The sequence below is a fragment of the Amaranthus tricolor genome, chromosome 3, assembly GCF_026212465.1.
Source record: "Amaranthus tricolor cultivar Red isolate AtriRed21 chromosome 3, ASM2621246v1, whole genome shotgun sequence".
Classification (NCBI taxonomy): domain Eukaryota; kingdom Viridiplantae; phylum Streptophyta; class Magnoliopsida; order Caryophyllales; family Amaranthaceae; genus Amaranthus; species Amaranthus tricolor.
The window spans coordinates 33,063,229-33,087,948 of record NC_080049.1 but is presented as its reverse complement, the minus strand read 5'-3'; the positions used below and the strand labels follow the sequence as shown (position 1 = coordinate 33,087,948).

Sequence of the window (24,720 nt, the reverse complement as noted above, 5' to 3'; positions counted from 1 at the left end):
GTCTCAAAAGTGTTAAGTCAAACCCAGGCTTGAACCCTAAAATCATTGACTCAAATTCGAGCAAATCCTTAAGATCCGAAAAATAGATTGATTAAGACCCTAAAATTAGAGTCAGGTTAATTCTAGACCCTTAAGTCAAAAAGTCATGTCCATCCTATCGGACGCTAATTATTTATGATATTATGAAAATTCTAAACAATGGTAATGTTATTGTGGAATAATTTCCCAACGATGTCACCCTTATTCACTTGCACTCTCTCTTGAATTTCTTCCATTACTAGTATAACACAGAAAAATAATTAAAACAAGAGAAAATTCTAACAAACTACCTATTCTATACATGAATTTGCAAAAAACTACCTTATCTATTTTTTTTGCAAAAAACTACCTTATATAATACTTTTTTTAGCAAAAGACTACCTCTTAACGGATTTGAGAGTTTGACCGTCAAAACTAACCTTTGACTATCACATGTGACGCATGTGACCCATTAATAAGCAAACCTTCTTCATTTCAGAACTGTTCTTCCCATTTCATTCCTCTTCTTCTTCGAAAAAACCCTAATTTTTTCTCCTTCCTCTTCGAAAAACCCTAAATTAATTCCCTACTTCTTCGAAAAACCCTAAATTATTCTCCTTCGAAAAACCTTCAATTTTTCCGAGATAATTAGTAATGTCTTCTTCTTCTTCAACCCAAAATTCGATACCTGAAAAATGTGGGTGTGGAGTTCCCTTTGCAAGGAGGGTTTCATGGACCAAGGAAAATCCAAGAAGAAGGTTTAAGACTTGCGTTTTTTATGATCCTGATACAAATTGGAGGGGATGCAAAAAGTTTAAATGGGTTGATCAACCTGAAATGGCTGTTTGGCAAAGAGAAGTCACGAACAAGCTTGTGGAGGAGAAGCGACAATTGGCAACCGAAATCAAGATTTTGACATCAAGGGTTTGTTGCTTGGAACATGAAAAGGAACAAGCAATTTCAGAAATTAAAAGGATTAAGAAGAAATGGATGAATGAGAGGAAGCATGGAAATCAGTTTACAAGCTTTGTATTAGGGTTTTTCGTTTGTTTTTTGTTAGTGTTTCTTGTATTAATCAAGGCTAGTATTTGAAGTTTAGGACCTATTTAAGAATAATTGTAACAGTGATTTGGGTATTGTAAATTGATCATTATGATTGAATGAATTAAGCCTTTATATTTTCAATTTAATTTCTTTTGCAGGAACTGTAAATACACTTGTGTTTATGTAATGTGTATTGTGTTTGCTGTTTGCTATTTGTTGTGTTTGTTTGTTTGCTGTGTGTTTGCTGTTTGTTGTGTGTTTGCTGTGTTTGATAAGGCTAGTAATTGTATGTTTTCTGTTTGCTGGGTTGTTTTTCTGTTTGCTGTGGTTGCTGTGGTTGCTGTGTTTGATGCATCTCCCAAACTTAAATTGTAATTGATGTGGTGTCTGTAAACACATTTGGTTTTGGTGTTTGCTGTGTACCTATTCTATGATGTTTTCAACTTGCTGTTTGGCTCAGTAGCAATGTACATTAGATGAACATGCCATTTCAGCCATTCAACATTCAGCTCTAGTGTGTGTGGTGTTTGTGTTTGGTGTTTGCTGTGTTTACTTAACCTTTTCAATCATTCAGCAAGTTGCTGTCATACTCAACACAATGCACTTTGCTTACATGCACATACAGCACAGCTATTGCACTTTGCTTACATTCAACACTGCTGGTTTTCATTACATGCTCAACACAATCAGACTTCCTTAGAAACCATATGGCATTAAACATACAGCATGAACATTGATACAGCTATTATACTGGTTTTCATTCAGCATGAACAATGATCTTAAATGCCTTTAATTCCCAATTTGGATTTTCCCTCCAATCCTGTATGTATTTCTCAGCTAAATACAAAGCAGTGACTTTGTTATTTTGGTGTTGGTGACCACAAGTGTGCTCGGGAAAATAACTTCTTATTTGAAGTGTCTCCTCATCTTTCAACTTCACAGCATGAACCTTAAAAAAACACTTCTTATCCTTCCCACAAACACAGTTCAAAATTCTAGCTTTCGATTTCACGCAATCGCATCTATTGTAGCAATACACAGTTATCCTATTTCTACCATTATGCAGGTAATAATAATTGTAACCACATTCAATAGCATGACCTTAACGCTTTTCTAAAAACATATGTAGAAGGAAACTTAAGGCCTAAAGACAAATTGATCTTACCCTTAAAATCAACCTCAGGATTGAATGTAGGATAGCTTGCTATACCTTCCTCATCAACATTCAATGCACCCAAATCAACATCATCATACTCCAGTTCATCATCATTAACGTATATGTCTCTATTGTTTTCCTCATCAACCTCCTTATCTACTAACAATCTAATTTCATCATCACCTATAAACACATCATCGAGACTATAAACTACATTTTCTGCAAACAAATCAGAATCATGCTCATATTCATCCTCATCACCGCAACTGTAATCATCATCACTGCTATCCTCAAAATCAGAAAGTTGTTGCTGTAAGGTTAAACCTCTCTCAATTGGTGTAAGGTTTAGGGTTGAAATAGCATCTGAGTTATTTGTTTTAGATCTAGGGTTAGCACTTACACATTCTTTATAACCCGTATATGTGTTGGTGGTCCCATTTCCCCAACATCAACAACTATATTTGCTCTTTCCAGGTCATCCACAACCTCATGTGCCACATCATTTCTTTCAAGCTCCACCTCATATGTCCTAACATTGACCAATTCATTTGCCAACTCAGAATGCTTCATTTTCGAAGTACTTGCTTTTTTCCAGATTTTCAATTTCTTCATGTTACTGATTTATCTAATTTTAGGAACCATTATACATTATTCTCACACAACAATAATCAATTAACAAATTACAAGATAAAAACAGGAAATTAAATCCGAAAATAGCAGCAGCCAAAGGAAGAAGGGAGCGAAATTAAAGACAAAATAAAATACAACAATGAAGAACTAAAACTTAATTGAGTAGTACTACATACCTCTAAAGGTTACATGCTTCAGCTAGAAGATGTCTCAAGGAAGAAGGGAGCGAATTTAAGAACTTTGAGAACCGGTTTTTTCGAAGAAGAAGAGGAAAGATATGGTTTTTTCGAAGAGCAGCAATGAAGAACGAACAGTTCTGAAATGAAGAGCAGCAATGACGAAGGTTTGCTTATTAATGGGTCACGTGCGTCACACGTGATAGTCAAACGTTAGTTTTGACGGTCAAACTCTCAAATCCGTTAAGAGGTAGTCTTTTGCAAAAAAAAGTATTATATAAGGTAGTTTTTTGCAAAAAAAAAATAGATAAGGTAATTTTTTGCAAATTTATGTATAGAATAGGTAGTTTGTTAGAATTTTCTCTTAAAACAAATTCTTACATGAGACACAATACTTATATTCATTCAACAAGCTCATCATCTTCTCCATGATCCAACGAAAATAACTAGACTAATTTCCTTTAAAAATAGCGAGAACAGGAATGTAATAGCGGGAAATTACTATTTCTCTTGCACACTAACTATTTTTTCGTCAAACCGAAATTGATAAATACATTTCTTCTATATAAAAGATAATCAAAAGAAATGTAGCCATTTCATTATGTATTTATTCATACTATGAGCTATTATACAAGGTATCACTGACAGCTTCAAGCATCAACCTTCTTTTTACAGCAAGCCGCTACTAAATGAGATGTTCCGATCATGGTTTCCTGAAAACAAAGCTCGGGAAGTAGATTGGCGCTATTTACCGGAACAACCAACTCGACTTTCAAGCATTAAAGAGATTCCAGTCATGGACTTTGAATGTAGAAACGGAAAGCTTGAAGACCTCAGCCATCGGCATATATCCAGATTGTTCAGCAGGTGCTACGACTCCAGCACCAACAGAACTAGCACTTTCACTCAATGGGCTGAAATCAGACAATGGAAATTAAACAGTTACAATTCTATACAAAAAAATCAAAATACAACTATATTCTCTAGTTTAAACTATAGGGAGCTATAGCATAGAAAATCTAATGAGATTCAAATTTTAATACCAAGTTTAGATCTCTCGGCTCTCAATAACTCAACAGTTAAACTAGTAGGAATAATACCACCCCAGTAAAATCATACAATAACGGCCCATTTGGTAATGGATATTTAATGATGGGAATGGAAATGATTTGTAGTATATATGCAAAACCAATCAATATTTACGAGAAGGAATAAGATAAAACTTTCAGATTGCACTACATGATACTGTAGGGTGTAGAAGGTTATTATGTAGGGAAGTTGGAAAAAATAGTTGGAGTTTTCCAAGAGCTACTAAGCTTCAAGACTTTACATTGTCGCAAAGTTGTTGGATAGAAGGGAGGGAATCACAACTGGTACAATTCAATAGTCAGATGTCAAGAAACGATTAAGTTTGAGAATTCAACAATTTTAAGTTGATCAGGTCTCCAATATTTTAACGTTCTAGTGAAATCAATTACTATATGTTAGAAAATTAGTATAGGAGACAAGAAAAAGAATAAATAGTTATTTGGCAAGCTTACTTTATAACAACAGGCTCATAAGCGACGATCAAAACATCTGTGCCAACTTCTTTAAGACGTAAATTAGCCAAATAAACCTGCAATAGAAACACAATGACTTCAATCAAATTTAAAACTCTGTATAATCATGCAAATATATCATATATGAGAAAGAAAAGAAATTATAAATGATGAAAAGTAAAAGAAAGTGATAAGCATGTACCCTGACTATATTTTGTGCCTCTATACCTTGGCGTCCTTTAGATATGGCCTGCATAATCATCACAAAAACGGAACTCAATAATCGATAAATCCTAAAAGTAGGCTTATATGCAGTGATCAGTGGAGCACTCTTAGTGGACAGTGGTACCACAACCTATTAATGTTCCTTAGAAATACATGTTTGCCGAGAATTCCCAAATAAACTGAGAAAACAAATAGACTTGGCATTAGGAAAAATGCATACTTGTCAAAATTGATTTTGCGCCACTCAAGAAAGGAACTTGAGCCAGTGATTCTAAATCATAAACATTTTCAGTTCATCTTTGACATGGAAGACGTACATTTAGGTAGTGTACTGAACGGTAAGGTGACGGGAAGAAAAGAAAGATGTTGCAAATGAACATGGACAATATGACCAGAATAGAATTCACCAACTCATGATGCAGTTCTTAGTATTTCTTAACATCATTCTCGGAAAAGAGTAAATATACTTTCCATCTGATCACCAACAGCTACAGCTAGACAAAGCCAACAAGGTAAGAACTTCATAAATTGCTGATCCAGTATCAATATAAAATTATTTTTTTTTGATTGAGTATAAAGCAATAAGTTGATAGAGAACCCATCTCATTGAAGATTCAGAAACTAATTCCTAGATATAACTTCATACAGCACAACAAGAATGAAGTGCGTCAAAAATCTTGGAATAACGTCTGGAAATCTCAATCAAATTAAGTTCACAAAGTACCATCTGCTTAATCCCTTATGCTTCATACTTCAGTATACCACTAATTCAACTCTTGACTTTAATATGTGCATCAAGGCTTTAAATTTATATTACATTAAATGCGTCAAGATCAAATGCAAAAATAATCTTTTCAATACATACAGCTGCGATGAGTGACATGACACAAATAACTAACCTGAGTTCTCAGATGGATGGTCTTTAGAGGCACAAGAATACTGGAACATGCATTATATTTTCAAGTAAAATTAAAATCTTGGCATCATTCTAGAAAGATAAGAATAGCGGAAATGCAAATGGTTAGATAAATGAGTAGACATGCTTTGAGGGATAAAATTCAAAATGACTAAGGGTTTAGGTGTTGCAAATACTAAGGACAAGATAAAAGAGAATCATTTGAGACGGTTTAGGCATGTGCTACGACATGGTATTAGTCCGGTAAGGATGATAGAAATTTGGAACTCAGTGGACTAAAAAAGAGGGTGAGATAGACCGAAGATAACCTGGAGGGAAGGAGTGAAAAAGGATATAAAGAATTTATATTCAAGGTTGAGATGTTTGAAAATCGAAATTAATGGAAAAGGAGAATTCAAATGGACGACCACTAAAACTAATCTATTGCCTCATGTAGCCAACATCAATCATTTGGGATCAAGGCTTTGACATTGTTGTTGTATTAGAAAGTCGAATGCAGGCTTGCCAAGGAAGGTAAAAAAAACCCCGAAGGAATGACTCTAAGCACAAAATTGCACCTATTTAGATCTCAACAGCATCAACGGCATGGTCTCAAACTTAAAAGATTCCATCCACTTTCTTACACATGTCAGGTCGTCTTCATCCAAGACTCGCCTCACCAGGAATAATAGAACTACAAGAATAATCTGAATTTAACAAACAAAAGAACAACGATAAGCTAGCTAATCTAAGCCTCCAAGGGGGTTAACTACAGTCACTATTTCTTTTATATATTTATCTAGTAGTCTCATGAAACAGAACACCGCAAAGAAAGTAGTTCAAAAGAAAGAATATGGCACAAAAGCAGTATCACCGTCCGAACAATTCTGTGATATTTCAAGAAGCATTTACACAGTAAACTTAAAGTTTATGAGATCTGCAAAGCATTTGGAATCACTATAATAACCATCATATATCTACAAATTTCCACCATAGCAAACAGGGCCACAGAATTAGACAACTTCAAATAGAACAAGGCAGAATATGTACAACTAAGTTCACAAGTAAAAACTGGAATGAGCTTATGCATCACGTGTACAATACACAATCACTCTGCATCTGACTTTGTCGGCTAACCAAGAGATGGGCTTTTCAAAAAGAAAGATAAAAGACCAAGGAAGGGAAGCAAAATGAGACAGATTATTAATCTAAATTTCTTACCATTTGACCAACTGCACTGGTCACGACTGCAGGCATGCTTCTGTAGCACAATCTAGGGGCCTCTAACACTCCTGACTGTTCAATCAACTGCACATGAAATGTATTTAACAAGGTTAAAATATAATTGTTCAAAAGAAAAAAATTCTGTTTCTCATATATAAAGTTTGGAGTTCATTCCTCTTTTGTGGTCTAGTGTTCTCATATCCCATATCCTGTCTTACTGCATCTTTGTTATTGGTCTATGTGGGGAATGTCGAGACTTTAACAATTATGAATTAGTGGAGGCAGCAGCCGACTAAGGGTACGTAAGTGTTGCGAAAGTGAGCAGTGGTGCTGGTGAGCGACTGCGGTGGGTGGTTAGGCAATGGATACCAAGTAAAAGTGGAGAAGGCTGGGGCTAGTTATAACTTATAAGCATTACAAGAGAAAATATTTGCAGAACGGGGAAAGGAAAAAAAACTCGTGCTTGCTGAGTGTTGAGAGCAAATTCTGTTATATTATATAATCAAGGTGTCCCCGAGCAAGTGTTATCAAATGAACATTCGATGGCGCTACTACGTGGATCAAAATGTTGGGCTTTTAGAAAGGATTATAGTAGAAAGATGGAAGTAGCGGAAATGTGAATGCTTCGAAGGATAAGTAGGCATACCTTGAGGGATAGAATTTGAAACGAAGATATAAGAATAAGTTTATGAGTTGCAAATATTGAAGGAAAAGATGAAAGAGAATTATTTAAGATGGTATGGCATGTGCAAAAACAGGGTATTAGCAAACCGATAAGGAAGTTAATATGTTGAAGCTAAGAAGACTTACAAAGAAGCCGAGGAAGACCAAAAATGACTTGGAGAACGATCTAGACTTATAAATCGAGATGGTAGAAAACCGGATCGAATGGAGAAGAAGATTCAATGTGGATGACCATTGAAACTTATATATTGGTTCATATAGTCGAATTCCTGCCTTGTTGTTATGTGGTAGAGAAGCAAATGTCTTGCTAACTTGGGGACATTCTAAATTAAGTAAAGGTTCGACTGTTTAAAGTTCAATGGGCATAATTATGAATTAGGATTGGTCTTATCGATTTTTCTTTATTAAAACAAAATTTTCTCATTAAAGGGATGGTGTGCAATTGATATGGTGAACAAGAATAAACTAAACTTCAAGCAGCTCAGTATTACTAGGTTAGTACTCTGGACGACTGTGCGCAGTTTGGCACCCAACAACTGAATAGCTTACAGAAGACTATATGATAGGAATGTGCACATGACATAAAATAGGAGACTATACAAGTCAAAATAGCTCTTAACAATGTTGAAACATGAACAGTTTGTCAATGAAAAAGTACAGGCATAACCATGTGACTGGTCTTCAATCTTTTGACACGCACAAGTCTCGAAAGATTTCAAGAAGTAATGTAAAACCTGAGTCAATTCCTCCACACGTCCAACTTCTAAGATGCTATCATTAAGAGCAGTTTTTTGCATCAACTTCATGGGGGGCTAGTCACTTATCCCAGCAAAAGCTTTGACACAGAACAGAGAGACTATGGCATGCAAGAAGTATACCCAATATTCAAGGAAACCTTCAAAACCTAGAGATGAAGGAATTATGAGCCATAGCCTCACGATCAATCTAAAGGTACAGCATTCGAAACCAATTTTTAGCACTAAACACGAAAAAAACTATCATTCAACTGCTTGAAAACTGATCCCTTAAGCTAGGTGGCAATGCAACTTCCTGTCAGCACTATATATGTCCTTAAACTCCACTGAGTTTAGCAGGAAACATGACTGCAACTACTTTGTGACCTCGACACATGATATTGCCGTGATCAAGTACTTATTTGGATTTTAATCTAATAAAAGGAAACTTCATCAACTGCAACTCCTATATAAGTCTCTCGTAATCTACCATGATACCAACAAACTAACTTTTTGAACCTTGTTGAGCCTCTAGATCAACAGTGGTTTCAAGATAAAACTGAGAAATGGAAAGCAGCAGCTCTCTCCATCAAGAGACACTATGACACTAGAAAGGATGACATATACAGTCTAGTACTAGTAACCCTTTTTACAAGATACTATTTCCAGGCCAATAATCCTAAACCCTAATTTTCAGACTCGTTGACACAGTATACCCCTTGGGGATTAAAAAAATTCTAATTCCCAAATATACCAAATACTACATCCAGGTTATAGCTTTAAAAGATACTGATTTCAAAATAAACAAAATATCATTTATCAAAAGTGTTAGCCCTCACCCTAATCCAGATAAAATTCAACAAATTTACAAGCCATCACATTCTGCTATAAATCAAAACCAACCATAAAATGATCAGAATATCATTCAAAGACTCACCATTCCGCCTTCAGCATCCTGTTCCTTGGCCAGATCTTCAAGGAACCACACAGCACTTGCTTCATCAGCCACATCATGCTTCAAATCTAATAGTTCAATGATGAGACTTTCATCTCGGCTAGGGTCAGCAAATGCTTCCTATAAAGGGACAAAGGCCAAATACTCATTGAGCAAATTGCAAAAAAAAAAAAAAAAAAAAAAACCCCACAAAACCCATTACTTCAAACAATGCTAACAAACAATCTAAATTAACCTGATGATCCGGCACTTGCCGCACATTGCTCAAATCCTATTCAAAAGACCACCACAAAAATATATAGCCCAAACTTAATCAAAGTGCCACAAATATTATTAGAACAGTCCATTAATTAGTGAAATTTAAACTAATTATTTTATAAAAATTCAATAAGTTTGCATTCTGAACCTGAAGTCTAAGAGGAAAGGTCATTGATAGTGCGCCACCATATAAAAGGCGCTCAACACAAGCTTCTTCAGGCATTTTTTGAACAAACCTACCAAATTTACCAAAAAAAAAAAAAAAAGCCAAAAACCACAATCAATCAAGTAACAAAGTCACTAAACTGCGCAATCCAAGTCTCATTGAAAATCAACAATAATACCCAAAACCATGTAAAAGTGAATACTGTAAATTTTAACTAACAGATATAATTGATATCAACATTTCTGAAATGGAAATAAAACTTGAAAAATCAAAAAGAAAGAAAGAACTCACTAGAGTTTTTCCAGAGGCTGCTAAACTGTTTTGGAAATTTTGAGTCGGAGCTTGAGATTGACGCAACGGTTGTTCGGGTTATAAGTGGGAGATTTTAAAATAAAGCGGTTTAAAAATTTATCAGAGCCAGGTTTCGATACTGTCGCTGCACCACTCTGATTTAATAATATTATTTTTTTTTATATTAGATTTGTTTATAAAACAGCTATTTTATTAATTAGAAATTTTTAATCAATTACTGTGACTTGTAATCACTATAAAAAAGGCAAAATAAATACTAATAAAGTAAATAAAATGAAAAAAAATTAATTAAAATCCTAAAAGATCTAACCTATCAAATTCATCCACATAATAATTATTTGTTAATATTATAAATCACCATTAAGTATTTATCTAGACTATTTTTTATTAGTCAACTTTGTCTTTTTTTTTTTTCGTAGACGTATGATATTACTTGTGCTTAGTATAAGAGTATAAATATTCCCATCCCTAAAATTAAAATTTTACACAATTATTATTATTACCAAAAAGCTACAATAAAATTGAAATAACAACTGTATGAATAAAGTTATGAACATCCTTCCTCTTATTCGTTATGATTGACCCATTTGATTTTAGCATATTTATTAATGCATCATTTCAATCTTAATATTTTTATTGAGTTTGAGTAAAAATTATAAAAATTTATATTAAGACGAATTAAATAAGATCTCATTTGATTTTATTTTAACTTATAGATTAAGAACAAATAGATATTAAGAGTAATTGATGAATAATATTCAAAAATTAAATGGAACAATTATATTCATGTTCTTCCTATTTAGAATATTCTATTTTAGAGAGAGAAATTTGATTAAGATTTTTAAGATGATAACATATATTCATGTGAGATCTTGTTAGATTCGTCTTAAAATATACTTTTTTATTATATAGTTTTATAATTTTTTATGATGTATATTTAGATATATTAAGATTCAAAGTTCACTTTGAGCAAAAAGTAAATGAGAAGAACATTAGAAAACATAAAGAAGAGTGAAGTTTTAAAAAGCTACATAATTGTTGATTGCTAAATTCTTTAATATGTCCATGCTTAATAATTATAAAATATTAGTATAGAAACTCGTGCAATGCACGATTTATGAGTGATTTATGAGTATGAAATATATAAAAATATAACTTCAAAGAATAATGCAAGTATATATTGTTGTGATTAAATTTATCGAATACATAATTTTTTTTAAGTAAAAATTAAATACTGTTTTTTTTATTATTAATTTTTGAGTAAATTATTTTTTAATTCAATTAAATATATCAAATTTTAGGTTAGCGAATTGCTATAATAAATTATACTGTATACTATACCTAAATTAGCTTCCACTCAAATAATTACATTTGTCATGCCACTTTAAGGATGACACTTGAAATTTTCCAACATTTTAAAAATATTTCATGATAATTATAAACTTTAGCAACTGTAAACATAATTTTTTTTATATGTTCAATTAAATAACGTAAAATAAATAAAATAACCACATTACTATTTATAAACATGTTATATAACTAAACAAATAAATCAAGCAAAACATACGTTTATAAACACAAATTGAACATGAAAGGGAACTAAAGAAAGTGATAACGTGGGATATAAGATGCAATAAGGAGTAAATTAGTTTACTACTCCTTCCGTTTTAGCAACACGACATTATTTACAGTTCACTCTTAATTTGTATTTTATTCATAATTTATAATTTATCTCAACTTAAAAATTATTAACAAGAACTTTTTATAATTTAATTATGTACAATTTAAAGTATTACGTTTGATAGTTACATTTGACAAATGTGATATAATCAAATGGAATAATGTTGCTGAAACAGGAGTAAAAGAAAGAAATAATTATAATGAAGAAAAATATACCGTTAAATAATCAAATTAATTTTAGGGGTTAGGTTTGAGAAATGAAACTATTGTTGTTAAAAAAAAATGTCCAAAAAATAAAAAGAATTATATCCGAAAGAACTTGTGATTTTTTCATTTAATGAAGAAAATAGAATAGATGGAGTAATGTTGACTAAACTTATTTATACTTTTAAATTTTTTTTAGTGAACCGGACAAATAGCAACCACACAATAAGAATATTAAGTAGGCATTTGAAATATTGTAAATTATATGCTTATTTAGTGGGCATTAAAGATGTTGTAAGTAGATATTAAAGATGATGTAAATAGACATTAAGAATGATATAAGTACACATTAAAGATATTATAAGTAGGCATTAAAGATATTATAAGTAGTCATTAAAGATATGGTAAATAGGCACTAAGAATAATGTAAGTAGACATTAAGTATGATATAAGTAGATATTAAGAATATATAAGTAGGCATCAATTTAATAAAGGAAAAATTATTCTGAATAATTCGACTTATTGTTCATCTGCTATGAAGAATTTCTACTATTGATTACTTTTAAATAATCTAACCTTTGTATATTTTTTTGTTAACAACACCCTTTTTTTACATTTTAACCGGCTATTATAAGTACATATTACCAAAGAGGAGTAGGGGTATACCAAATAAGAAGCACAAGGAGGAAGAAAAAGTGGGTGTAACAGCTAGTAGATATCAATAATAGTCAATGAAATTGTGGTTAGTAGTGCTGTCAGCAAAAAATATATAAAAGTTAGATTATTAAGAAATAATTAATAGTAAAAATTATTCTCAACAGATCACAAATAGGTGAGCTAGACAACTTTTCCTTTAATAAACTGGACCTAATAATTAGAAGGAGAAAACACTAATTTTAAATGAGACGGTTTTACGGTGAAATCATCTCTATTGGGTTGGCCCAATATATACTTTTTGTCTTAAAATGATCACATGTTAAAGTGATCACTTATAATTTTAATATAATTACCTTTTATAGTGTTAGAGTGAGTGCTTATAACCTTGTAATAATTACTTATGATCTTAAGGTAATAAATTGAAAAATGGGCTATTATATAGATCCGTCTCATGACGAAAGGTGTTGGAAAAATCGATCACAATTGTAAAATTTTGAATATCGAATACCCTTAAAAAAATAAGGTTAGGAGTAAAACGCAAAAGTAAAGAAAAACAAAAGGAGAGAACCATCATCTTCCTCTTACTGCTTCGCATTTTACAGAGACATAAATTAAAGAAAATAAAAATCTTTTCATTTTGCATTTTCTCTCTCTTCCTTCTTTTTCCAATTGCTTATCTTTTCCCCAATCCAACGAAACCCTAATTTCTATTTCCGATTTTTCTTTTTTTAAATTCCTTGTTTTTGTCACAAATCTCTTTTTTTTGTTTTCGAATCTAATACTTCCCTTCTTGGATCTTTTCTTAAAACCCTTGTCGATTTTGGCGCATCATTTTTTGTCATTTTAATCAACTTTCTTCTGTATATATACATTTTTAGGTCTTGTCGGCGATCGCCTCTTTGTTCTTCGATTTTTAGAATCATCTGCTTTGAAAGGGAAAGGGAAAAACCAAGAAAGAGAAGATGAATCAGCGGAAGAAGCCATTTCAAATTGAAGCGTTTAAGCATAAAGTTGTGGTTGATCCAAAATATGCTGAGAAAACATGGAAGATTTTGGAACATGCTATTCATGAGATTTACAACAAAAATTCTAGTAATCTTAGCTTTGAGGAGCTTTACAGGTTTTAATTTTCCTTTTTTTCCTATTTAAGTTTTTGTTTTTGAAAATCTTTTTACAAGGCAACATGACCGGTTCTATTGGGAGTCTTCTAATTAGATGATTATTGTTATGTTTTGTTATTGATTGTGTTTGGTGTCACGGATAGTAGCTAATTATCCATCATTTTTGTGTTAGTGATGAATATTTGAAACTTTGGTTTGATCAATTATAAGAACGTACTGGTTCAAAGTTACATCATTGATTATGAGCAGGATTTGACGTGTTTTTTAAGGGCAATTAAGTAGTGGCATATGGATGATAGAGAGTTGAACCCTTTGATTTTATCATGGATAGATATGTATATATGTCCATGCTTATCTTACATTTGGTAAAAATTGTGATCGTGATTTATGTTTAGTACCTGAAAGCATAAACTTAATAGAACAAACAGGATTCATATTTTGCAAATTGCAGATGCCGACTAGCTTGGTTCATTAAATATTGAGGGAAATACTCCAAACATGGGATTGCACTAGTGACGTTGGTGGTAAAAATGTGAATAAATTGTCTGACTAGTGCGTCTGTTGTTTGTGTGGACTAACGGGGCATTTAGTTTAAATGCTGGTAATGGATGAATTTTTGTTGTAGTTTTTATAAAATGTATTATGTACTCATCAAAAAATAAAATATTTTATGTACTTATGTCATTTCCATGACAGTTAAGCTATCATCCTCAATCATGTGTTCTTCTCATAATTTTCATTAGTACTTTTTCAAGATGTAATGAATGATAATGAATTTTGTGAAGAAAAAGAATAAATAGAGTAGGCCAAGCTTGATCTTAAACCTTGTCAAGTAGCTTTTTCTACCTAAATTGCGTGTAGTTTTCATCACTAATCACTATTCTCATTGTTAAATACCAATAACCAAACAGGTCGAATGATGTGCTAATGATGGAAAATGGTAGTTTAATGATAGGATTTGTTCCCTTTTTGCTGCTATTTTTTTGTTGTTTTCAAATGATGATTGTGGTGTTTTGTGGTGGACAATTATTGATGGATGCATGTCTAGTTAATCTTGGACTCTGAACTTTAAGTTCATTTTTTGTGTCATTGTTGTGCTTATGCTAGAGGATTGGTGAGTAATTGAGAATGATAACCTTTCTTCATTTTTGTGTAGAAGGTTTTTTTTTTTTTTTCTATTATGGTCAAAATTGTTCTACTATTTTGTTCTTCAGTTTAAGCTGCTTTTACGATTCATGATGGAAACTGTTTCTAGACCAACTAGCGATTTTTTGTAATATTATCTTTGTTTCTTAAATGTTCCAGTTATATTCCCACTATTGATTTGTGTTTATCACTTCAATGTGACTATACCAAAATACTGTGTTTTTTTTTTGCCCACGTGAGATGTTGTCAGTATTTGGCTTGCTTCGTGAGGCTCAATTATCAATTAATAGACTGGGTTAACTACTTCAGATTTTCTTTGTCGATGATTATTCTTTTTTGGTGATCTTTTCTGGGGGGCAAGACTCTGTTGGCATGATTTTACTTTTCACGTTCTCCAACTGTTCAGTATTTTTAGGAAATCTATTTTAGCTATCATATAAATATCAATACATGAATTAGAGTAAATTAGCATCTTTCGAGCATGCATCTTGCAATTCTTGCTGTTGTTATTAAAGGCCTTAAGCATCTGCTGCCTTTGCCCTTTGACATGGATTGACATGGATCATGCAATAATCCTCATTGTATTGTTATAGTTTCATTTATAACAGTAGTTTTTTGTAGTTTCATTTTTTTGTTCCAAGTAATGCAACGCCAATGATGTACTGTTAGATACTGCAATAAACTGCTCTCTTGTGTTGTGTGGCTCATCAGCTGTAAAGACAGTTGTGATCTATAGCTTTTTAGCTCTGTAGTTTCATGGGAGATTAAATTATGCCAAAATTTATATCGACTTTTGGTATTTCTAATTCTTATCTATGCTGGTATCAAAATGAATATGTTTTAGGTCTATGAAAGGAGGCTACATGACATTTGGCTATTCTAACTTTGTTAAAAAATAAATTGGCTCTAAGAAATGATTCTCTCATTAAGGCTGTTTTCGATATGGGTGAACAGTGGAGTTTTTCTATATGGCTTCTCTTCTGTGGTTTCTTTCTGTTTCTATCTCCTGTTGCTTGAATTTTTCACCTACTATTTGATTGGTAGACTTTATCAGCTGTGCAGAATACATGCTCAGATACTATTTTTGGTTGCTTTGTGTCATTGGCTTGTGCTATACTCTTGCTGAATCATTGTTATACGTTGTCTGTTTTGTCATTCATCTTCTGATCTGTCTTTTAACTGCTACAGAAATGCTTATAACATGGTTCTCCACAAATACGGTGAGAAGCTATATTCGGGTCTCGTGACAACATTGACTGCTCATTTGAAAGAAATATCGATACACATTGAATATAATCAAGGAGATTCATTTCTTGAAGAGCTAAATCAAAAATGGGAAGAACATAATAAGGCTTTACAGATGATACGAGACATACTGATGTACATGGATAGAACTTTTGTCCCTGGCACTCATAAAACTCCAGTTTATGAACTTGGTCTGAATTTATGGAGGGATTATGTCATCCATTCTAACGGCATTCAGCCAAGGCTTCAAAACACACTTCTCAATTTAATTTTGAAAGAGAGAACTGGTGAAGTCATAAATAGGGGCCTGATGAGGAATATAATTAAGATGCTAATGGATCTAGGTGCTTCTGTCTATCAGGAGGACTTCGAGAAGCCTTATCTTGAAGTCTCTGCTAATTTCTACCGAATTGAGTCTCAGGAGTTCATCGAGTGCTGTGATTGTGGTGATTACTTGAAGAAAGCTGAGAGACGCCTAAATGAGGAAATAGAGAGGGTTTTCCATTGTTTGGACCTTAAGAGTGAATCCAAGATAACGAAGGTGGTGGAGAGGGAGATGATTGCTAACCACATGTCAAGGTTGGTTCACATGGAGAATTCAGGCCTAGTGAATATGCTTCTTGATGACAAATATGAAGATCTTGGGAGAACATATAACTTGTTTCGTCGGGTTGACAATGGTCTTTGTAGCATTAGAGATGTGATGACCTCTCACATTAGAGAGACTGGTAAGCAGCTTGTAACTGATCCAGAACGTGTGAAGGATCCTGTAGAGTTTGTTCAGCGTCTTTTGGATGAAAAAGACAAGTATGATAGAATCATAAGTTTGGCATTCACCAATGACAAGACATTCCAAAATGCGTTGAATTCCTCATTTGAGTACTTTATCAATTTAAATCCCCGTTCTCCCGAGTTTATCTCTCTGTTTGTGGATGACAAGCTTCGTAAAGGTCTTAAGGGTGTTAGCGAAGAAGATGTGGAGGTCGTACTGGACAAAGTAATGATGCTTTTCCGATACCTGCAGGAGAAAGATGTGTTTGAGAAGTATTATAAACAGCACTTAGCTAAGAGACTGTTATCAGGTAAAACTGTGTCTGATGATGCCGAGAGAAGTCTGATCGTGAAGCTTAAGACGGAATGTGGTTATCAATTTACTTCCAAACTAGAGGGTATGTTCACTGATATGAAAACTTCTCAGGACACAATACAAGGATTTTATGCAAGTCATGGTGCTGAACTAGGGAATGGACCCTCGCTGGTTGTGCAGGTTCTGACAACTGGGTCTTGGCCCACTCAACCAAGTGTTCCCTGCAACCTGCCAGCTGAGTTGTCATTACTTTGTGAAAAATTTCGCTCATACTATCTTGGAACTCATACTGGAAGAAGATTGTCCTGGCAAACTAACATGGGTACTGCTGATGTAAAAGCAACTTTTAGCAAAGGTCAAAAGCATGAATTGAATGTCTCGACCTATCAAATGTGTGTACTGATGCTTTTTAATAATGCTGATAAACTTGGCTACAGAGAGATCGAGCAGGCTACTGAAATTCCTGCCCCGGATCTGAAGAGGTGTTTGCAATCGCTAGCCTGTGTCAAGGGAAAGAATGTGCTTCGGAAAGAACCAATGAGCAAAGATATTGGTGAGGACGATGTATTCTTATTCAATGACAAGTTCTCGAGCAAGGGTCTCAAGGTGAAGATAGGAACAGTAGTTGCTCAGAAAGAATCAGAACCCGAGAAGCAGGAAACGAGACAAAGGGTGGAGGAGGATAGAAAGCCACAGATAGAGGCTGCAATTGTGCGAACAATGAAATCTAGAAAAGTACTCGATCACAACAATATCATTGCCGAGGTCACAAAGCAGTTGCAGTCACGTTTTCTACCAAACCCAGTGGAGATAAAGAAGCGCATTGAGTCCCTCATTGAACGTGAATTCTTGGAGAGAGATAGTACAGACAGGAAGTTGTATCGCTACCTTGCTTAAGGGATCAGTTTTCTAGCATTTGAATAGTGGTTTTTCATGTTCAGCTGGATTTGGATGCTGCTGTACCTTTAAAATGATAATGAGTCCGATCAGTTGCTCATACATTGCTTCAGCTCAGAGTTTTTAAAGGTTTCCTTCAATATTGGGTATACTTTTTTACATTCCCTAGTCTCTTTATTCTGTGCCAAAAACTTTTGCCAGGATAATTTACTTGCACCATGAAGTTAATGCACAAAATTTGCTCTATAATAGAATATCTTGGAAGTATGGATGCATTGATTTGGGGATCACATTACATTATACCTGAAGACCTGTTACCTGTTTATGCATTTACTTTTCTTTTGAGTAGCTTTTGTTTCTTTAATCTTATCGAGTTTTTTCACTTGTATAGTTTGCTGTTCAGTGTTGTGCGCTATTTGTCTCGTAGCCTGCTGTAAGCTATTCGGTTTTTGGGCGCCGAATTGCGCAAGTTATCCAAGGTCTGCTTAGCATAGCAATACTGAATTAATTGCTTGAAGTTGAATTCATTTTTGTTCACCATTTTTAATTGCTCACTCGTTCAACCAAAAAGATACAAGGGAGAATTGACAAGAGTCCTAATTATGCCCATTTAGTGAGATTTACTAAATCATGAATTGGTTTAGTGGTTGAAATCTTTTCCTTTCAACCCTTATGATGGGGTTTGATTTTCATCATCTATCGAAAGATTAATTCTCCTTTTCGTCTTGTAGCAAATTATTCTCCGCCTCACGATCCAAAAGAAATTATATATTCATATAGATCGGAACAATCTCAATCTCGCATCTTTGAAATTGATTTCAACCTTTTCTTGAATTGATTATTAGTGATAATTTTTTGTAGAATTTTTTCTTTGTCTATTTAAGGGTAAAATATTGTATTATTGATATTAGTGATTTGAACATTAAAAATAAAAGTGGAACTTGGACTAGTTTTCCAATTTCCATCCTTTTACAATTTCTTCAAATTTTTTAAAGGTTCATTTTCCTTCACTCCCATTTTCAACATCTACCAAATTAATCAATAATTGTATGAATATTACCATTTAAAAGCAACCAATAACAAAAAGCAAGTACGGAAAACACGAAGTGGGTGACCTCAAAATTCTGATTTAAGAAACAAAAAGGACTAGTACAATTGAATTAATCAACATTTAGCTGGTTAGAGTTAATACTCAACACTAAAAACCCAAAACAAGACTATAAGAGTATAGAATACAATTTGGCTTTCTGAAAATATGAATTGGCAAAGAGCATTCCATGTAAGGTAGGTTGTTAATTGCAATACCTCATCTCGGCAACATAGACAGGCTAACATTCGTAGCTATGAGCTATCCAACTCTTAAGCAGTTTTATTAAGAACGCTACTAACTCGAAGCGAATTTTCTGTGCGACACTTTTTAGACTGACAATGAAAAAAACAGTGAAGATTGGATGGAATCAGTTGTAGTAGCTAAATCCTAATATTGGTGTGGTATAATTGCACGAGGCTTATCTGATTCAAGATCCGACAATCTATACAGCACAATTGTCGATCCTGAAAAAAGAGGAGAAAGAAATTTAAGATAACAAGTAATTTAGGAACATGTGAGGCAAGAGAATTGGGATACTATTTGGAAGGACAAAGCAGGTTACCGTGTTTTGAGAACTATTGGTCCAGCACAAGGATACGATCTTGTATTTGTGAAAATGACTTGACGTCCTTTCCCCATAACCTGCAAGTTGTTCCCAACAAGATGAATCGCTTGTATGAAACATATAATTACCATCATCTATCACGAATTTTTCAGTTTATACTTCACAAGAAGAAATGTTTCAAGATTACAAATATTGTTTGTGTATTGAGGTACAAAAAAAAATCTAATTGGCCGTACTCTCCTTTATGGGTACGAGTTGCTGCCTTTCTTCCCTCCCTAGACCCTGATCATAGTTCTATGAGTAGGATACACTGAATATGATGATGATTGAGGTAGAGTGTAGAAAAGCAGAATTCAGGGAACTGTGTAAAGATCTAGTTTAACAATCTAGCTCACCAACAATCAATTCCAACTGCATTAGCTCCATTCTTGTCCGCCTGTTCGTCGTCCCCAACATGAACAGCTTTGTGAGCATCAACACCAATCTCGTCTACAATTTCAGAAAAGTGCAAAGTTGAATATTTTAGCATGCATTTGCTCATACATATATATGCATATATGCTAATAAGGTAAATCGGTAAAGCGGAACAATATGACTCATGGTGGATTAAGCTATGTGGATGTTTCATGCTTCTATGAAAACTTCTCTGAAATTTCATAACCACAGCACAAAATCATAATTGTCAGATGCAAAAACCTTAATCCCAGAGACAAGCCCAAACTTACACAACTTTTATCGGCTCACAAACTCCTTCAGGTGCTCTCAATTCATCCAGAGCAAAGCCCAATTACTCATCAGCTCCCTCCCTCGAAAAAACCTCCCTCCAAATAATGATTTGTATTGAAAATTGGTATTTAAATGTTGAGTCTCATGAAGGAACCAAACAGGGTTAAAGGCCTTTCATTATTGTTTCGACCCGGAAGAAGTGTGGAGAATTCCTACAGGATAGAGAAGGGGACCTTCATGTAGGTGGAGAAAATCGAACTCTTGTCACAAGGGATGATAAAATAGCCGAGCGGGTGTGTATACCTCTCCCCATACCCACCACTTATCCACTACCCATGGCGGGTGAAATTTTCATACCCATGCTTGCCCACCTGAGTACGTATTCAAACACATCTCTACCGACTATGGCTAACTGAGTATACCTATCACAGTTACATCCACCTTGTACCCACCTCACATGCACTTAATGTTTGCGTTATATATGCCCTATACTTTCATCATTCTTCAAAAATAGTATATTATGAATAAAAGGCGGGTGTGTATGAGGGCGGTGGGTATGGGGAGGGTAAGACCTCATACCCACCACCAAACCACTACGCATGGCAGGTCAGACTTTTCCTTTACCCGCCCATTACCTACCAAATTCATACCCACACTATGCAGTGCGAATATGCCTTTCAGACCTTAACCACTAGACCAACTCATGAATCTCTTCTATCGTAATATTATCATCAATATACCATAAAACAGATTTACAACAGATTTGGCTAATCAGATTCTTCCTGCAGATAACAAGGTATGCTAGAATTATACCTAGAGCTCTTTTGAATATCTGAGCATCTGGTTTTTCAAATCCGACCTCAGATGACACCAACACAGCATGAAACCTATAGGAATTTAAGAAATCAGTTTCTTATGCAAGAGGAGAAAATTCACACAAGTATCTTTCAGTAGACAGAACTATGAGATGATGGTGCATACAAATCTAAAACATCGAGTTCCTTCAATAGCTTCCTTAATCGAGTGTCAAAGTTTGATACAACAGCCAGCTTAACTGCTTCAAGCATGATATGTCAGAGGCGTACATAGTTTGTTATAAATAAAACAAGAAGTTACTACTAATTCGTGACGAAATTGAGCAGAAAAATACCTCCAGCATTTTTTAGGCATAACAATGTCTCATGGGCACCATCTGGAAGATGCCATGCATTACCATTTGCATAGTACTGAAGGGAAATGTAACAAGTAGTCAGTATTCAGATTCAAGTTACGTAAAACGCACAAAAAAATCATGATTTCTGAAGCTCAGGCCAATCACCTTATAAACTTCATCAAAGTAGTCATCATCAGCACAACCAGTAGCTTCGGAAACAACTAGTTTCCAGAATGGTCTCCCATCACCCTGTTGATGATACAAAATTGCACAGGGGTTTTATCATGTATAAGGTCTTCTAATTCATCTAATCATAACTAAGGAGTGTGGACGGTATTTCTTAAAGTTTACATTCAGAGTTATGAAGCGAATAACTATGACATTGCTCTAATTGATCATTTCAGCATTCAGTAAATTTTCTTACCCTAAAAGGTTCATCATTCAGATAAGTACAAAGATACCTGGTAGCGAAGTTTCTCAGGCCACGGAGCAGAAAAGGCTCTCTTAAATCCTTGCCTAATTTCAGGTGCAGTTGCACTTAACCCTATCAGTATTGTATCACATCAGTTTCTGCTATCCATGACGGCCTAAAACAAGTAATTAACCTAAAACAAAATACAACAATTTTTGTATGAGACGGTCTCCCCGTGAGACGCACATATGAAATTCTTGTTTTGAGTTTGTATCAACGAGAGACGGTTTCTCACAAAAATAGCTCAAACAAAATATTATAAAGTAAAATTTGGGCCTCTAAATTTAGGGACCTAATGCAAGCACATGCTTAGAACCACCTCTGTTCGTCCTACTTACTCTAACTTTCTTTTTTCTTTAAAAAACTCATTCCTGCATATTACCACTTGAGGAAGTAGTATTACGTGCTAATAAAAAATTGTGAAGAAAAAAAGCATAATTGAAAATGAAACCTTCATTACGATGGGAATGACATAGCACATCTCATCAAAATTAACAAAACCCATTTTCATTACCACCATTTAACGCCGTCAGCTAAACACATCACAAGAACACTACGAATAAAAATGCCATATTGATAGACTCCTTAGTTAAATTTAGTTGAAACACTAGACAGAGGGATAATATTGCAGTTGTAGTCTTGCAGCTGCAGATGCCACATGGGTTTTTAACTAATTTTGCCTGCCCTTTTCCATTGAGAAATCAAAACTAGAAGCCTAATAATATAATGACTATATGCAAATCAATTACAATAAAACCAAAGACTTCACAATTCATAGCAGGGAATCTAGACCGAGTCTATTTGATTAAAAACTCTACTCCCTCCAATTCAGAGTTAATGTCCCTTTACTTTTGGCACATTTATCAATATATTAATTCAATCCATAATATCTCTAGTTGAGTACAATTAAAAGTTATAGAAAGTTATATTCTTTATATTGAAACAAATCAAAAATCTCAATCGACTATATTTGAACTTATTATTTAAGAATCAAATATGAATATAGAGTGAAATGTAAATAGTGTTTAAAAAGCAAATGAGACATTAACCTGTGAATTGTAGTGAATATTATTATTGAATTATACACATTATACACATTATGCAGAATTGATTCTTCGGCGCATCCTATACTATTTTGAATTGACCATTGAAATTCATAAGTTGAAAAAAATAAACCCAGTAAAATAGAAGACATACCATATTTCAAGCCAATTTTAGCATAGGTTTGTTCGACAGGCTCAGAGAGTTGCAAAAGGGTACCACCAGCATCTAACAACAATCCATCATATGCTTTCTTCTTCATTGACCTTCCATTATCTGCAGTTTAAGTAATTTAATTCAGATTTGATATCTAAGACTGTAATTACCCATGTAAATTGCCTTAATAACAGATAAATAAAATCAGGAAATTGCAAAAAAAAGATTTTGATTGGCAAATTCATGATAATGGTGATTATGGAGAAGAGTAAACAACCAGTATGAAGAGACCTTGAGGAAAGATGGGATTTTTTGATGGTCTGCAGAAGTATATGTTGGAATTTGGGCGGATTCAATTTGTAGAAAGGGAAATTGGAGCATCGGATCAAACTTGCTTCCATAGTTTCTAGGGACAAAAGGGTGAATTCAAGTAGACGAGGTTGCCGGATTCATTGTTGGCTTGTTGCACAAAGCCGTAAAACAAACCCAAAACCAAACACAAAATCTTAACAAATTTTAGGTCACAATATTCTCACTCCATTTTATAACATTTGCAATAAGAGGGTGTTTGGTAGATGGGAATAAAAATTGTGAGAAGTATATTTAAAATTTAAAATGAGATTTGGGATGAGATTTTAAAAAAAATGTCTTATATTTTTATTTGGTAAAATTTTAGAATGGGAAGGAATTTAATTATAAATAGTTACAAAGTTATCAATAAGCCCTTTATATATCCTGTCCCTTTTATTTTATTAATGGCTAAATTATCATTTTCAAATAAATTTAAGTCTCATTCAGTGACGGATCCAGAGTTAAAACTTAGTGTGAGCATAACTAACTAAAAAAATTCAAAAAAATTATAAATATATAAGTAAAAATAATGTTTCAATTGGATATTTTATTAAGAGTAAAAAAAGGAGATAATTAAGAAAAATGAATTAGATTTTAATTAAATAGGTATTGGGAATTGTAACAATGTTTATTTGAGCTTTGTTGTACAACTAAACACATATTAAGTACAATTAAAATATCTTATTAGTAAAGAAAGTTGAATAGCACTTGGTGTAAGCATTGATTCACAACCCACAAGTCACAGGTTCAATTCCTATTGTAGCCATTTATATAATTTTTTTATAAATGCAACACCTGGATCCCATTGTCTCATCCCTAATGTCCTCTTACCCCTGGGATATTAAAATGTGGAACTTAAAGAGTTGAGACTTGAAAGTCTCATGCCCATTCCCCCTAAACAAACATGACACTTGACTTAATTAAAGTCTCAATCTCAAAGTCTCAACCCCATTCCCTAATCCGAAAACACCCCCAAGTATAATTGTATAAATATAAAAGGAAAAGGTAAAAAAAAACCCTTAAAAAAAAGGCAAAAGTGTGTTGTTTAATGGAAAAATAGTTGAAATATGTAGGTGAAAGTATGAAATTAAAACCAAATTAAATATGTAGA

General features: G+C 33.6%; 3 protein-coding genes across 6 annotated transcripts; 1 reads left to right on the top strand and 2 right to left on the bottom strand.

The window, feature by feature from the left end:
* Positions 1-3,453: 3,453 nt before the first annotated feature.
* Positions 3,454-10,135, bottom strand: LOC130809067 (uncharacterized). Of its 2 annotated transcripts, XM_057674695.1 has the most exons (8): positions 9,998-10,135; positions 9,689-9,776; positions 9,518-9,553; positions 9,265-9,402; positions 6,907-6,993; positions 4,768-4,815; positions 4,566-4,642; positions 3,454-3,938 (listed from the first exon to the last, which is right to left on the bottom strand). In XM_057674695.1, the coding sequence occupies exons 2-8, from the start codon at positions 9,761-9,763 to the stop codon at positions 3,797-3,799; spliced, it is 603 nt and encodes a 200-aa protein (XP_057530678.1). In that variant the 5' UTR covers positions 9,764-9,776; positions 9,998-10,135; the 3' UTR covers positions 3,454-3,796. The 2 variants fall into 2 exon arrangements, with proteins under 2 accessions (XP_057530678.1, XP_057530679.1); XM_057674696.1 differs by lacking the exon at positions 9,518-9,553 and having other exon boundaries at positions 9,998-10,118.
* A 2,972-nt stretch (positions 10,136-13,107) lies between these two features.
* LOC130809065 (cullin-3A) lies at positions 13,108-18,155 on the top strand. The gene is made up of 2 exons (XM_057674692.1): positions 13,108-13,679; positions 16,015-18,155. Exons 1-2 carry the CDS (start codon positions 13,522-13,524, stop codon positions 18,053-18,055), a joined length of 2,199 nt encoding a protein of 732 aa, XP_057530675.1. The 5' UTR covers positions 13,108-13,521; the 3' UTR covers positions 18,056-18,155.
* A 1,009-nt stretch (positions 18,156-19,164) lies between these two features.
* LOC130809066 (uncharacterized) lies at positions 19,165-23,809 on the bottom strand. 3 transcript variants are annotated; one of them, XR_009040767.1, is made up of 10 exons: positions 23,536-23,807; positions 23,259-23,378; positions 22,051-22,133; positions 21,755-21,838; positions 21,587-21,662; positions 21,418-21,490; positions 21,250-21,323; positions 20,106-20,146; positions 19,708-19,787; positions 19,165-19,609 (listed from the first exon to the last, which is right to left on the bottom strand). XR_009040767.1 is itself a non-coding variant. In XM_057674693.1 (10 exons), the coding sequence occupies exons 1-9, from the start codon at positions 23,657-23,659 to the stop codon at positions 19,721-19,723; spliced, it is 795 nt and encodes a 264-aa protein (XP_057530676.1). In that variant the 5' UTR covers positions 23,660-23,809; the 3' UTR covers positions 19,165-19,609; positions 19,708-19,720. The 3 variants fall into 3 exon arrangements, 2 of the variants coding, with proteins under 2 accessions (XP_057530676.1, XP_057530677.1); XM_057674693.1 differs by having other exon boundaries at positions 20,106-20,199; positions 23,536-23,809; XM_057674694.1 differs by having other exon boundaries at positions 20,106-20,199; positions 23,550-23,801.
* Between the last annotated feature and the right edge of the window lie 911 nt (positions 23,810-24,720).